This window comes from Salvelinus namaycush, chromosome 31 (genome assembly GCF_016432855.1).
Source record: "Salvelinus namaycush isolate Seneca chromosome 31, SaNama_1.0, whole genome shotgun sequence".
Taxonomy (NCBI): Eukaryota; Metazoa; Chordata; class Actinopteri; order Salmoniformes; family Salmonidae; genus Salvelinus; species Salvelinus namaycush.
Genome location: NC_052337.1, coordinates 46786755 through 46802197, shown reverse-complemented (window position 1 = coordinate 46802197; position 15443 = coordinate 46786755). Strand labels below are relative to the sequence as shown.

At 40.4% G+C, this 15443-nt stretch overlaps 1 protein-coding gene across 2 annotated transcripts; it reads left to right on the top strand.

Moving 5' to 3' along the window:
* The first annotated feature begins 2280 nt into the window (after positions 1 to 2280).
* psmd5 (proteasome 26S subunit, non-ATPase 5) lies at positions 2281 to 13115 on the top strand. 2 transcript variants are annotated; one of them, XM_038970897.1, is made up of 10 exons: positions 2281 to 2476; positions 3686 to 3830; positions 9782 to 9895; positions 9982 to 10110; positions 10497 to 10606; positions 10748 to 10890; positions 11078 to 11269; positions 11389 to 11498; positions 12138 to 12278; positions 12612 to 13115. In XM_038970897.1, the coding sequence occupies exons 1-10, from the start codon at positions 2304 to 2306 to the stop codon at positions 12867 to 12869; spliced, it is 1515 nt and encodes a 504-aa protein (XP_038826825.1). In that variant the 5' UTR covers positions 2281 to 2303; the 3' UTR covers positions 12870 to 13115. The 2 variants fall into 2 exon arrangements, with proteins under 2 accessions (XP_038826825.1, XP_038826826.1); XM_038970898.1 differs by lacking the exons at positions 9782 to 9895; positions 9982 to 10110.
* The last annotated feature ends 2328 nt before the right edge of the window (positions 13116 to 15443 follow it).

The following is a 15443-nucleotide window of genomic DNA, read 5'->3' as shown; positions in this document are numbered from 1 at the left end:
TCTCCAATCCAAAATTAAATCTGTTATCGGCTTCCTATTTCGCAACAAAGCCACCTTCACTCACGCTGCCAAACATACCCTCGTAAAACTGACTATCCTACCGATTCTCGACTTCGGCGATGTCATTTACAAAATAGCCTCCAACACTCTACTCATCAAACTGGATGCAGTCTATCACATTGCCATCCATTTTGTCACCAAAGCCCCATATACCACCCACCACTGCGACCTGTATGCTCTCGTCGGCTGGCCCTCGCTTCATATTCGTCGCCAAACCCACTGGCTCCAGGTCATCTATAAGTCTTTTCTAGGTAAAGCTCCGCCTTATCTCAGCTCACTGGTCACCATAGCAACACTCACCCGTAGCACGCGCTCCAGTAGTTATATCTCACTGGTCATCCCCAAAGCCAACAGCTCCTTTGGCCACCTTTTCTTCCAGTTCTCTCCTGCCAATGACTGGAACAAATTGCAAAAATCGCAGAACATATCTCCCTCACTAACTTTAAAAGCATCAGCTATCTGAGCAGCTTACCGATCGCTGCAGCTCTACAAAGCCCATTGTAAATAGCCCATCCAACTACCTACCTCATCCCCATATTGTTTTTATTTACTCTTTTCTTTGCTCTTTTGCACACCAGTATTTTTACTTGCACATAATTTTCTGCACATCTATCATTTGTGTTCATCTGCTAAATTGTAAGTACTTCGCTACTATGGCCTATTTATTTCCTTGCCTCCTTACTCCATTTGCACACACTCTATATAGATTTTTCTACTGTGTTATTGACTGTACTTTTGTTTATCCTAAGTGTAACTCTGTCTTGTTTTTTGTCGCACTGCTTTGCTTTTCTTGGCCAGGTCGCAGTTTAAATAAAGGTGATTTTTTTATATTTTTAGTAAATCACATTTGCGGGGGCTTTTGATAATAGTGTTTTCCTGCTAATGGAACATTTGTGCTTATAGCCTACTGCCGTGTCGCTCTTGCTGGCCGCAAAAGGCATGGATTTCTTTAGGGTGCATTACGGGCCACACAAAGGGGATGCCGTCGGGAAATTTGAGGTATTAGCAAGTGCTTGTCAAATTGTGAATCAGGGACTGATGAAGTGTACAGCCTGCGCAGTACGTTTTTTGGATAAGGGTGTTTATTTGGGAAAACCTTTTGAAGTCACAAGGATGGCGAAGAAGGCGTTGGGAAAAGTGGGCGCAGTCAAAGTAACTTGGAGTGGTATGTTGATGATATGTGTATCCAAAAAGCAAAATGAGCGTGAATTGTGGCTCACGAAATTATGGACGCATGAAGTAGACAGCTTTGATTTTCGGAGCATGGCACTAGTAAAAGGTGTTAAATATGGCGTCCCGTTGGACATTGATAATCAATATCTTAGGGAAAAATATACAGGAGTAGTTAATGCACGTGGCTTGACCCGTACGGAGAATTGGAAAGAGTGTATCTGTATTATTGATGTTTGATGAAGCGTATACACCACCCTATGTGAAGCTGGGATATATAAGATATGCCATAAGAGCATTCGTGCAAACCCCATGTAATGAAAGAAATGTAAAAAGTTTGGCCACGTGTCAAGTGTTTGCAGACAGAAGGAATATGTTATGAAGGAGTCTGTGAATGTAAAATTTTGAAACTGTGGTGGGGAACTTATTCCCGAATTCCCTGAGTACCTTGTTCAGGTGAAAGAGGTTGTTGTGTCAAGGATCAGGGCTGTGCAGCCAATCTGCTATCTGGAGGCAGTGAAGAGAGTTGAAGGGGCAAGAGGCCACAGTTCTGAAGAAGATATGGCACTGGATGCACAGCAACCAGTTGCAAATGTTATACGTCAATCAAGTGATCTGGATACACTTATTGTGAAGAAAGTAGATTTTGTAGACTTTAGAGACTTTAGAGCCACAGCTATTAATTGTACAGCACAAGTGTACAAGAAGTCCACAAAGCTGGACATCATTATATCTGCAGCCGAGAAGTTTTTGGGCCTCCAAGACTTAACGGCAGAAGCACTGCACGGACTACTGTCACCAGAAAATTTCCCGACCTCATATGATCTTTCTGAACGTGTTTAGGGACCTGATTATAACAGAAAAGCAGGCTGATTTAGTAAAATGTAAACTTCATTATTGATAGTTTGTATGATTATTATTATTTTTTTATACACTGTATGATGTATTATTTTTACTGCACATTTTTTCTATTTGGTTATTTGTATTATTCACCTGTACAGTAGGTGGCGGAATGCACACATAATTGTTGCGAACGCCATTATACCAAAGAGGAAGAAGGTTGCAAGAGCAAAATGGCAGCCTCAATTGAGAGTTTGTTCGTTGAAATAGCAAGCCTTGAAGAGCCTATTGAAGAGCTGCAAACTTTAAAAACGGCCGTTTTATCAATACCTGTAAGCGCCCTTAGGGATACAGTGAGTGGACTCCGGCTTGAAGTGATTTTCTCTCTTTTGAACACAAATGACAGGTCTGTAACCGCTGCACTGCTGAGTCAAGCCTTAATACTAACATTAGCTAGCTATTTAGCATAGCAACAAACTCAAACTGTTAGTTAGCTAACGTTAGCTTGGACAGCTTCCTTGCAAAATAGACAGCACGTTCATGCAATGTAACTTAGCTAGCTAGATAAGTATAGATACATACCTAAACCGCTAACCACTGTCTCGCGACTAGTTAGCTGACTTGGGTATGAATGCTAACGTTACTCTTGACTAGCTGGCCTTTTCTTAGCTAGCGCCTTGCAAAATACACAGAACCTTCATTAATGCAATGTCACTTAGCTAGTTCGATAAGCTAACGTTACCTACCTAAACCGCTAACTAGTCTTGTCTCTCGACTCGCTGACTTTGGTATGACTTGAGTATGAATGCTAACGTTACTGGCCCTTTCTTAGGTAGGTAGCTTTCGTTAATGGTTTATGGTTTTCGTTAATGGTTTAAAGCTGCAATCCTAGTTGCTACATCCATTTTATGACATACAGTAATTTTATATATATACCCATTGATTCTTGAATAATATATTGTAACGAACCTGGGTTTATAAGCGCGGATATCGACTCTGCAGCTTAAGCATACTTTTGCAGCACAATCGATAGCGCGCTGGACTTCGGGCTAGAAGGTAGAGGGTTCGAGACCTGCTCCCTGTCTGTTTCATTACAATGTCTTTTAAAAGCTTCATGAGGTTAGTTCAATTGTCGTAGTTACCCCATCAGATCCCAGAAAATACAGGCTTGTTTTACTCCAATGTTTTGTAAAAAACACTGTATAGCCTCCAAATATAGTGTGCATTCAGGAGGATGCAACATTTTGGAACGTTTAGGTAGAAATATGCTATGTAGAACAAACATGCCTCAGTCTCCGACATGTAGAATAATGACTCACGTCGGCTCTATTCTCTGCATTTCTATCTGGAACATTTTGCAACTGAATGTGCCCCAGGTTAAAACTATAATTTTGATGACATGGATGGTAAGTTCTTGCATCCATAGCTCTGTCTGTGAATCTGAGTGGTTACATTTCTCCAAGCCCTTCCCTCAGCTTTTTACCAAAACACAGGCTTTGTTTCAATTAAGGATTCTAGCTTTAATGCAAAGTGTGTTCATGTAGCTGACAGGTGAGATGTGAGTATGAGTCGTGCATGAAAGATTTTCAATGACGAATTCTCATTAATTTCACAGAGAGAAAATTGAGCTATGCGTGGACATCCTTGGTCGAATCCTGCTCGCCCTCAGCCCTGTCCACCTGGCCCAAAACTGCAGAGTGGAACTTCAGGCTGGACTGAAACATCCTGATGACACAGTCAAAATACTGGCATTGACACAAGTATGTTACAGCTGTCATGTATTCATTAATGGCACACCGTAGGAAACGGTTGACTCAAACACTGCAACTCAAAAGCTGAGTAACGTTTTGTTATTAAATAGGCGTGTCTCCGCTGCCCTGGGTCAAAATAATAAACTACAACTTCCATATAAGGGTCGTTCCACCAATTCGGTGCCTTTTTAAGAAGTGTAATTTGGTAATAAAAAAAAAACATGCTTTCCCACCGAGGTTAAATAAAAACAATGCCTATAATTGTCTTAAGTGCCAAATATAGTAACAGGGTTGACTATTTCTTAAGTCAGCCATAAATTTCCTCCAGGGGGAATGCAAGCTTGTTTTTTGCAACAGGGAGTGGAAATTGAATGCAAGCTTCACCCCAAAAATTTAATTGTTAAACAAATTATGGGTAACGGGGTTGATGTTTTATGTTCGAGCCGCTCAGTTTCCCACCACAAAACCCCAGAAAATTGCCAATAACAGTAGAACCAGCTCAGTTCAAACTACTAGCACTATGCATACCCCACAAGACATTCCACCAAAGATCTCTTCACAATCCCCAAGTCAAGAACAGACTATGGGAGGCGCACAGTACTACATAGAGCCATGACTACATGGAACTCTATTCCACATCAGGTAGCTGATGCAAGCAGTATAATCGGATTCAAAAAACAGATAAAAATGCACCTCAGAACAGCCGGGACTGTGAAGTAACATAAACGTAGGCACAGACACATGCATAGATTATAAAATGCACACTATACACAGATGTACACATGGATTTTGCGTTGTAAAAATACACCTTATGCAACAGCGAGGACTGAAGAGAGACACAGGCACGTACACATAGTAGAGGAGTGGCCTGAGGGAACACACTTAATGTGTTGTGAAAAGTGTTATGAAATGTAATATTTTAAATTGTGTGTATATACAGTGCCTTCGGAAAGTATTCAGACCCCTTGACTTTCCACATTTTGTTACATTACAGCCTTATTCTAAATGGATTAAATTAAACATTTTCCTCATTTACACACAATACCCGATAATGACAAAGCAAAAACAGGTTGAGAGTTTTGTAAAAATAAAAAACAGAAATAACCCATTTATTTACATAAGTATTCAGACCCTTTGCTATGAGACATGAAATTGAGCTCAGGTGCATCCTGTTTCCATTGATCATCCTTGATGTTTCTACAACTAGATTGGAGTCCACCTGTGGAAAATTCAATTGATTGGACATGATTTGTAAAAGCACACACCTGTCTATATAAGGTCCCACAGTTGACAGTGCATGTTAGAGCAAAAACCAAGACATGAGGATTAATTAATTATCTGTAAACCCCGAGACAGGATTGTGTCAAAGCACAGATCTGGGGAAGGGTACCATAACATTTCTGCAGCATTGAAGGTCCCCAAGAACACAGTGGCCCCCGTCGTTCTTAAATGGAAGAAGTTAAGAACCACCAAGACTTTTCCTAGAGCTGGCCACCTGGCCAAACTTAGCAAATGGGGGAGAATGGCCTTGGTCAGGGAGGTGACCAAGAACCCGATGGTCACTCTGACAGAGCTCCAGAGTTCCTCTGTAGAGATGGGGAAAACCTTCCAGAAGGACAACCATTTCTGCAGCACTCCACCAATCAGAGCTTTATGGTAGAGTGGCCAGATGGAAGCCACTCCTCAGTAAAAGGCACATGACAGCCCGCTTGGAGTTTGCCAAAAGTCACCTAAAGATTCTGACCATGAAAAACAAGATTCTCTGGTCTGATGAAACCTCTGGCATTTGCAAACATTTTTAATAACCTGTTTTTGCTTTTGTCATTATGGGTATTGTGTGTAGATTGATGAGGGGTGATCTTTAGAATAAGGCTCTAACGTAAAAATAAAATAAAAAGTGGAAAAGGTCAAGGGCTCTGCATACTTTCCGAATGCACTGTAACTGCCTTAATGTTGCTGGACCCAAGGAACAGTAGTGGATATCCTTAATAAATACAAAACTACATCTGCTTTTAATCTATGATTTGACTATTAGATCAATGTTTATTGTGACAATGATAGGTGAACAGTTTGACCATATTAAAACAATTCAGTTCACTTAACAGGGACCTGAAAAATGAGGGACAGATGTAAATGAATAACTAATCACATTAAATAAATATTCATCTTCAGAAATGACTTTGTCAAAGCAACAAAATAAGTAGTGCTTTACAATGATGGTGAAACCTAGAATTAACAGGATTGTCATCTGAAAATGCTGAATTTTATTCCTTTAACAATCCTTTATTCATATTAAAAATAATTTAATTGTCCATGTGGTCTGTATTAGAGGGCACTTAATTTAATATAACATGTTTTTTTTAATTCATTTTATTTAAAAATTTGCCAAATCAAAGCGGGTAGATATTAAATATTAAATGTAAAAAATAATAATCAAAATACTAATTACTAATATGCCTCCAATTTTGTGAAAATGTTTGTCCTGGTTTCATATGGAATCACTCGTTTGAAGGAGAACACTTATTAAATTACATTTACTGTACGAAATCTTAAATACTCTCGATACATTAAGTAACATAATTAGAAAATTTTGTCTTACTGGTGAGTAAGAAAAAAATGGCAAGAGTTTGAGTAAGATCTCTAACGGGTGCCTGCAAAAGTGGCCACACGCCTCTCCAAAGTGCACAGTTCCTAAGTAATTTATTGCACAACTTCAACTACTAAGTTGTTTTTTGTTGTTGCTCACCTAGCAGTTGTTGAGGAACTGAAGCAAGCACACTTGGGAGTTTTTGCTTGAAACACAGCCCTGCGTCCCATATTACACACAATTGGTTGTTTACGCAATCCAAAAATGGTCTATTATAAACCGCTTTCTCGGTCAGGTGGCCATCATTTGAATGCTTTTTCTATTGCCAACATGATATTAGTGTTAGGCTTTCATAAGGTACTTCAGAGAAAATCGTATTTGCTCATAGAATGGAATTATGAGTGCATTCAGATGTGTTCCACTGCTAATTTTCTTCACTAGGACAACAAAATATGTTCAGAGGTAGCCCAGTTAGCGGGAGAGATGGGGGCATTGTCTTGTTGCTCATGTTTAAATAAAAAAAACATACAGGGCTTGACATTAACCTGTTTATCCACTTGTCCTTCAGACAAGGTATTAGCAACTTTCAATGCAACATACCGAAACAAAACAAATTATGCAAACTTTGTTGTAGGCAGAATGCATCAGAATAGGATTCTATTGCATTGACACGCACTACTTAGCCCGTACTCTACACAGATCGGTGCGGCATAAACAATCAGAGCTGCAGTAGGCCTATATGCAAACAGACCATAGCCATATATGGATATGTGCCGTTTACGTTGAACTGGACTGTTTACAGCATCAGCAGTAGTGAGTAGATGAGCTTGTTTTGAGATCAAAGCGAGAGCTGCATGTAGCCACATGTGCACATTTTGTTCAAATCCTTTGCTAGTTAGTGAGTTATTAGCCCAGTTATATGTAATTTGTAGTCAGCAATCGCTCCCATATTGCTATCTACAAGAGCACAAAACATACATTTCTAGACATCTTTGAAAAGCAAGTCAGTTAAAGAGCTTTTTTGTCTTAAAGGGGCAGTGTTTGTATTTTGACAGGCTTGAAAAAGCAGAGGGTAGCATAATTTGTCTGATTCTCTAATAATGGCATGGGAATAATAATGAATTTTATTTTGTAAAGTGGTTTCTTGCATCAAACACATTTTTAGGCACCTTGTCTGAAGGACATGTGGATGAACAGGTTATTAATGTCAAGCCCTGTATGTTTATTTTTTCTCTCTCAGTCTCAGGGAATGTAGGCCTACATTGAACACCACACATTGGATGCTACTGTAGGCTGAATGAAAGAAGAGCTATTTTCATGTTCAAATGTTATGGGATGCATTTTGATGGTAGGCCGCTCTGGTAGTCCTACATTGTGATTTAAATAGCCACAGTAGCCTACAAGAACACTGTTAAAACTAACTTAGTGGGTACAGCCTCAGTGTTCACTAGAGGTCAACCGATTAATCGGAATGGACGATTTTAATTAGGGCCGATTTCAAGTTTTCATAACAATCGGTAATCGGCATTTTTGGACACCGATGATTACATTGCACTCCACGAGGAAACTGCTTGGCAGGCTGACTACCTGTTATGCGAGTGCAGCAAGGAGCCAAGGTAAGGTTTTAGCTAGCATTTAAACGTATCTTATAAACAATCAATCTTAACATAATCACTAGTTAACTACACATGGTTGATGATATTACTAGTTTATCTAGCTTGTCCTGCATTGCATATAATCGATGCGGTGCCTGTTAATTTATCATTGAATCATAGCCTACTTCGCCAAATGGGTGATTTATCAAGCGCATTCGCGAAAAAAGCACTGTCGTTGCACCAATGTGTATCTAAACATCAAGTATATATTTTTAAACCTCCATATTTAGTTAATATTGCCTGCTAACATGATTTTCTTTTAACTGGGGAAATTGTGTCACTTCTCTTGCGTTCTGTGCAACAGAGTCAGGGTATATGCAGCAGTTTGGGCCGCCTGGCTCATTGCGAACTGTGTGAAGACTTTCTTCCTAACAAAAGACACCCAACTTTGCCAAACAGATGATTTAACAAAAGCGCATTTGCGAAAAAAGCACAATCGTTGCACGAATGTACCTAACCATAAACATCAATGCCTTCCTTTTCAGGTAGGTCCCTCCCAATGTTCTCTTTAAAATGTTTTATTGGCATTCAGCACATTTCAGGTCTGCCGAGCAAACGCAAACTTGAACGTTCTGTGAACACTAGAGGTCGACCGATTATGATTTTTCAAAGCCGATACCGATAATTGGAGGACCAAAAAAGGCCGATACCGATTAATCGGCCGATTTTTTTTAAAATATTTTTTTCATGTACAAATATATATATATATATATATATATATATATATATATATATAATAAATGACAATTACAACAATACTGAATGAACAATGAAACTTTTATTTTAATATAATACATCAATAAAATCAATTTAGTCTCAAATAAATAATGAAACGGGTTCAATTTGGTTTAAATAATGCAAAAACAAAGTGTTGGAGAAGAAAGTAAAAGTGCAATATGTGCCATGTAAAAAAGCTAACGTTTAAGTTCCTTGCTCAGAACATGAAAGCTGACGGTTCCTTTTAACATGAGTCTTCAATATTCCCAGGTAAGAAGTTTTAGGTTGTAGTTATTATAGGACTTTCTTTCTCTATACCATTTGTATTGGATGTTCTAATAGGCACTTTAGTATTGCCAGCCTAATCTCGGGAGTTGATATGCTTGAAGTCAAACAGTGCAATGCTTGAAGCATTGCGAAGAGCTGCTGGCAAACGCAGTAAAGTGCTGTTTGAATGAATGCTTACGAGCCTGCTGCTGCCTACCACCGCTCAGTCAGACTGCTCTATCAAATCACAGACTTAATTATAATATAATAACACACAGAAATACGAGCTTTAGGTCATTAATATGGTCAAACCCGGGAACTATCATTTCGAAAACAAAACTTTATTCTTTCAGTGAAATACGGAACCGTCCTGTATTTTATCTAACGGGTGGCATCCATAAGTCTAAATATTGCTGTTAGATTGCACAACCTTCAATGTCATAATTACGTCAAATTCAGGCAAATTAGTTCGCAACGAGCCAGGCGGCCCAAACTGTTGCATATACCCTGACTGCGTGCCATAAACGCAAGAGAAGTGACAATTTCCCTAGTTTAATATTGCCTGCTAACCTGAATTTCTTTAAACTAAATATGCAGGTTTAAAAAATGTTCTGCTATTAATGAATACACCCCTGGTCTGTCTGAGCCTCGGGTGGAGCTCTAGCTGTCATGGTGGCATAACTTTAATACAGAGATCAGGCAGCCATAATCAATAACATCTTCATTTTCCGCAGATTGGTAGAATGGTATTGAACCATGAGGCAGTAACAGAAATTCAGAACAACCAAGACATACTTCGGGAAGTGATCCACTGCATCAGAGGAGAGAAGATGTCAGTGGCCAAAGAGGTTGGCATAAAGATGATACATTTTTGTAACCACATGTTACATTTCAAAACCACTTGTTGCTCAAGACCAGTTCATCAATTTCACAGGCAATACGAGCTCTTGCCAAACTTAGCCACTCCAAAGCTGGGTTAGATGCTCTATTCAGGAGCGACTTGCTGAAAGACCTCAAGGATGTGATGGCTACAAGTGATATTGTCAGATACAGAGTATATGAGGTACGCGCATTGCCACACATGTTTGTCTGTCTCCTAATATGTCTAATCTCTTGGAAATCTGCCTGCCCATACATATGAGTGTTTGAAAATAGAATTGCATGGCGGAGCATAGTGATAAGCATCAGTTAAACATATGGTAACCTTATCATGAAGTTGCTCATACATCTGAATATTGCAGTAACTACTCTAGTAACAATATTTTAACATGTTTTTATAAAGTGCAAATTCCAATAAGCACAGTAATGGAAAGAAGTGTTTTTCTTAGTATAAATATGGTACAAATAGCACACCAAATATGGCTGCTGGTACCCATCATGGGATACCCTATGTCTTGAATGGGAATGTCAATTCTACTGTTCAATATTGACTTGTCTCTCCTGTTGCAGCTGATAGTGGACATATCGTCTGTCTCTCCTGTTTCCCTGGGTTACTGTGCCAACAGCAGCTTTATTTCCCAGCTACTGGGAGAGCTGACAGGAGATGATGTACTGGTCAGGTAAAACATGGATAACCCACACCCTATAAAACAGACAATCTCTTGCTCCCACTCTCCGTCACTGGCCACACAGACGGAGAACACAAACTCTCCCCCTCCCGTTTCCCTTTTATGATATGTAGTGACCTCTGTCTGTTTCAGGGCTACAGCCATTGAGATGGTGACCACACTTTCCCACAGCCAGCATGGGCGCCAGTACCTGGCACAGCAAGGCATCATGGATAAGATATCCAACATGATCACTGGAGCAAAATCAGACCCCTTCTCTAGTTTCTACCTGCCAGGTGAGGAAGTTGTGAGTTCATCTCACATTTGCATTTTAGTGATTTAGCGGACGCTCTTATCCAGAGTATAGTGTACAGTATACATGTTTGTACTGGGCCCCGATGGGAATCAAACCCACAACCCTGGCGTTGAAATCACCACGCTCTATCAACTGAGCCAGATGGGACCATGATGTCTCCCACACAGGGCTGGTGAAGTTCTTTGGGAACCTGGCCATCATGGACAGTCCCCAGCACGTGTGTGAGACCTACCCAGCTTTCCAGAACAAGGTGTTTGAGATGACCATCGACCCAGACCCTGTTATGACTGGAGTGGCTCTGGACACACTGGGGATCCTGGGATCCACCGTGGAGGGGAAACAAGTCCTGCAGAAAACAGGTTTTTATTTTGTTTGTTTGTGTTTAGTTTCACTGCATTAATTCCTTATTACATAAACAATTTAGTAACTGCAGTAGATAACAATTACTCACTTTCTGTTTGGGTTTGTGTGTGTTCAGGTGAAAAGTTCCATGCTGTGCTGAAGAGAATGAGCCAGCTGGCCAGCGGTGGAGCCACCGAGCTGCGAGTGCGCTGTCTGGAGGCCATCTCACTCCTAATCACTCTGCAGGTCTGTCTGTGTTGTGTCTCTGTGTATCTCAGTGGTGTGTGTGTGTGTGTGTGTGTATATACATTTGAAAACAAAGGAGAGCCGCACACTCTAGGAGCTCAGATGCAAAAATGTAATGTCCAACGTTTCGACAGCCAAGTTGTCTTCATCAGGGTATAATCAAACACTGCAGGGTGACTCGTTTATATAGTGTCAAAAGACACACAGATGTCTGTAATCATGGCCAAATGTGGCCTAATATCATTGGTTAATTCTAAAATATAAAAAATGGCATACAAAGAACACCATACAAAAAACAAATGGATAGCATACGATCAGATTCATTTTAGACTACACAAGCTTACAAACAATTCCATTAAATGAGCTGTTTCCAGCTACAATAGTCATTTACAACATTAACCATGTCTACACTGTATTTCTGATCAATTTGATGTTATTTTAATGGACAGAGTGTGCTTTTCTTTAAAAAACAAAATTTCTAAGTGACCCTAAACTTTTGAACGGTAGTGTAGTTTCCGACTTGTTTTCAATGAGAATGACAGATCTACAAGTTGCATTTCTATCTGAAATGAGTCAGGTCATACATAAAACGACATAATGGACCTTGTGTAAAGAATGCTGTGTCTGTGTGCGTACCAGGCTGAACAGCAGACAGAGGACCTGCTGGTTCTAACAGAGTCCTGGTTCCATCTACTGTCTAACCAGCCTATGGAGATGATCCGGAACATCAGCACCCAGCCCTTCCCTGAGCTCCACTGTAGAGCTCTACGCATATTCACTGTGAGTGGATGGTCAGGAATTAATGTACACATTACTGGACTTTTTTTTCTTTCTTAAAAACGGAACAAAGTGACTGCGGATATGTTTCAGCACCATACTACATATTTTTTGTATAGAATCTGATGTAAGAATTCAAACTCATAAAATGGTTGCTTCCATCCGTTTTTGATTATATCAGTGGTACCTTTTATGAACCCTTTGTGATTTTGTCCCACTGTTGTAAAAGACAAGTGTCATTGAGTCGGAGGTGATTTCATGAAAACATAGGAATTGTTTGTTCAATTATTGCCTCACTGGCTAAAACTCAGAAATTGTGTCTTTGTTGTGTTGCAGGCCATTGCTTCCCAGCCATGGGGTCAAAGGTTAATGATTGGCACACCAGGGTTCATGGAGTTCATTGTCGACCGTTCGACTGGTCCGACCAAGGAAGCGAAGGATGCTAAGTTTGAGCTTGTGGGGGCGCTGGTGAGCTCTTCCACAGCAGCGGACATCTTGGGTAGCCAGCACTACTTACGCCTGCGGTCCTACCTCCGAGAGGGAGCGTACTATGTGACCGCTGTGGCAACAGTGACCACAGAGGGAGCGGACTGAGAGAAATGTGGAAAATTTCAAATTACACGCTATTCCCAATATAGTACACTACCTTAGGTCCTACTCAAAAGTAGTGAACTGTATGGGGAGTAGGTTTAACTTGAGACTGCTACCAGACCAGGACCAACAAGACTCAATTATTGTTATTTTATTAGATTGATAGCCTGAGATGCATTTACTGTTGCTTTTTCTAAGTGGAATATTTGCCCTTATTAAAGAGGAAGCATATTGAAAATGACAATCCAATAGTTTTATGATTTTTATATCACAGACTCGCATACGACAGACTTTCCAAAACATTAGGAACAAATTTTGCACTCCAACCTCAATTCGTTGGCATGGACTCCACAAGGTGTCAAGTGTTCCACAGGGATGTTTACTCCAATGCTTCCCACAGTCGTCAAGTTGGCTGGATCTCCTTTGGGTGGTGGGCCATTCTTGATACACACGGGAAACTTTTGAGTGTGTAAATCCCAGCAGCATTGCAGTTCTTGACACTCAAACTGGTGTGCCTGACACCTACTACCATACACCATTCAAAGGCACATTTTTCCTTGCCCATTTACTCTCTGAATGGCACAAAAACACAATCCATGTCTCTGGCTCCAGACTTAAATCCTTTAACCTCCTGTGTACTCTTTCATCTACACTGATTTGAAGTGTAGTTAACAATCATTTATCAATAAGGGTTCATAGCTTTCACCTGGTCAGTCTGTCGTTGAAAGAGCAGGTGTTCCTAATGTTTTGTATACTAAGTGTACCTACAGGCCTTTTCTCAACTCCGTGTCCCAGAAACCGATGTGGTCACCATATGTATGTGTGAATTAATAGGTGAACGGAGGCATTTCCTCTCCTCGATTGCCGCCTCCGGCGGAGGATGCTCAGGTGTATCCTAACGCGGAACAATTTTCAAAATCAGCCTGTGACTTGTATTTGTATTTCTTAGGGATCCCCATTAGCTGCTGCCATGGACAGACTTCTCCCTATCTTAGCTACTGTTGACTCAACATGTTTTGACCATAACAGTTTACAGTCCAGGGTTACTCCAAGCAGTTTAGTCACCTCATCTTACTCAATTTCCAGTCTTACAATATTTAGTTGAGGTTTAGTGAATGATGTTTTTCCAATATGTAGGACTAACTTATTCCTTGCCATGGATTCTGAAACTAACTGCAGCTCTTAAGTGTTCCAGTTGCTGTAGTAGCTGATGCGTATAGTGTTGATTCATCCGCATACATACACATTTTCTCAAAGCCAGTGACATGTTAATATATATATAAGGGGCCTAGACAGCTGCCCTGGGGAATTTCTGATTCTACCTGAATTATGTTGGAGGGGCTTCCATTAAAGAACACCCTCTGTGTTCTGTTAGACAGGTAATTCTTTATCCACAATATAGCAGGGGGTGTAAAGCCATAACACATTTTTTCAACAGCAGACTATGATCGATAATGTCAAAAGCCGCACTGATACCCCTTTTAAATAGCTGTTGGAAATTGCATTGGAGAAAAAGTAACTATACGCTACTTATCATTTTCTCTCTACAAATGCATAGCACAACTATACTGAACAGAAATATAAATGCAACATGTAAAGTGTTTGCTTCATGAGCTGAAATAAAAGATCCCAGAAATATTCCATATGCACAATTTCTCAATTTGGTGAACGCATTTGTTTACATCTCTGTTAGTGAGCATTTCTCCTTCGCCAAGATAATCTTTCCACCTGACAGGTGTGGCATATCAAGAAGCTGTTTAAACAGCATGATCATTATACAGGTGAACCTTGTGCTGGGGACAATAAAAGGCCACTCTAAAATGTGCAGTTTTGTTGCCACAGATGTCTCAAGTTTTGAGGGAGTGTGTAATTGGAATGCAGGAATGTCCACCAGAGAATTAGATTTTTAATTTATCCTCTAAACTGCCTCCAACATCGTTTTAGAGAATTTGGCAGTACGTTCAACCAGCCTCAACCGCAGACCACGCATAACCACGGCAACCCAGGACGTCCACATCTGGCTTCTTCACCTGCGGGATTGTCTGAGACCAGCCACCCGGACAGCTGATGAAACAGGAGTATTTCTGTATGTAGTAAAGCCCTTTTGTGGGGAAAAACTCATTCTGATTGGCTGGGCCTGGCTCCTCAGCCGGTGGGCCTATGGTTGCACCGCTTCCCAATCGTGAAATCCATAGATTAGGGCCAAGTATTTTTTCAATTGACTGATTTCCTTATATGAACTGTAATGCAGTAAAATTGTTGCATGTTACATCCATATTTTTGTTCGTGAGGTATTGATTGGAGTCCACCTGTGGTAAATTCAATTGATTGGACATGATTTGGAAAGGCACACACCTGTCTGTATAAGGTCCCACAGTTGACCGAGCAAAAACCAAGCTATGAGGTCGAAGGAATTGTCTCAATCTCCGAAACAGGATTGTGTTGAGGCACAGATCTGGGGAAGGGTACCAAAAAATGTTTGCAGCATTTAAGTTCCCCAAGAACACAGTGGCCTACATTTTTAAATGGAAGAAGTTTGGAACCACCAAGACTCTTCCTAGAGCTGGCCGCACAGCC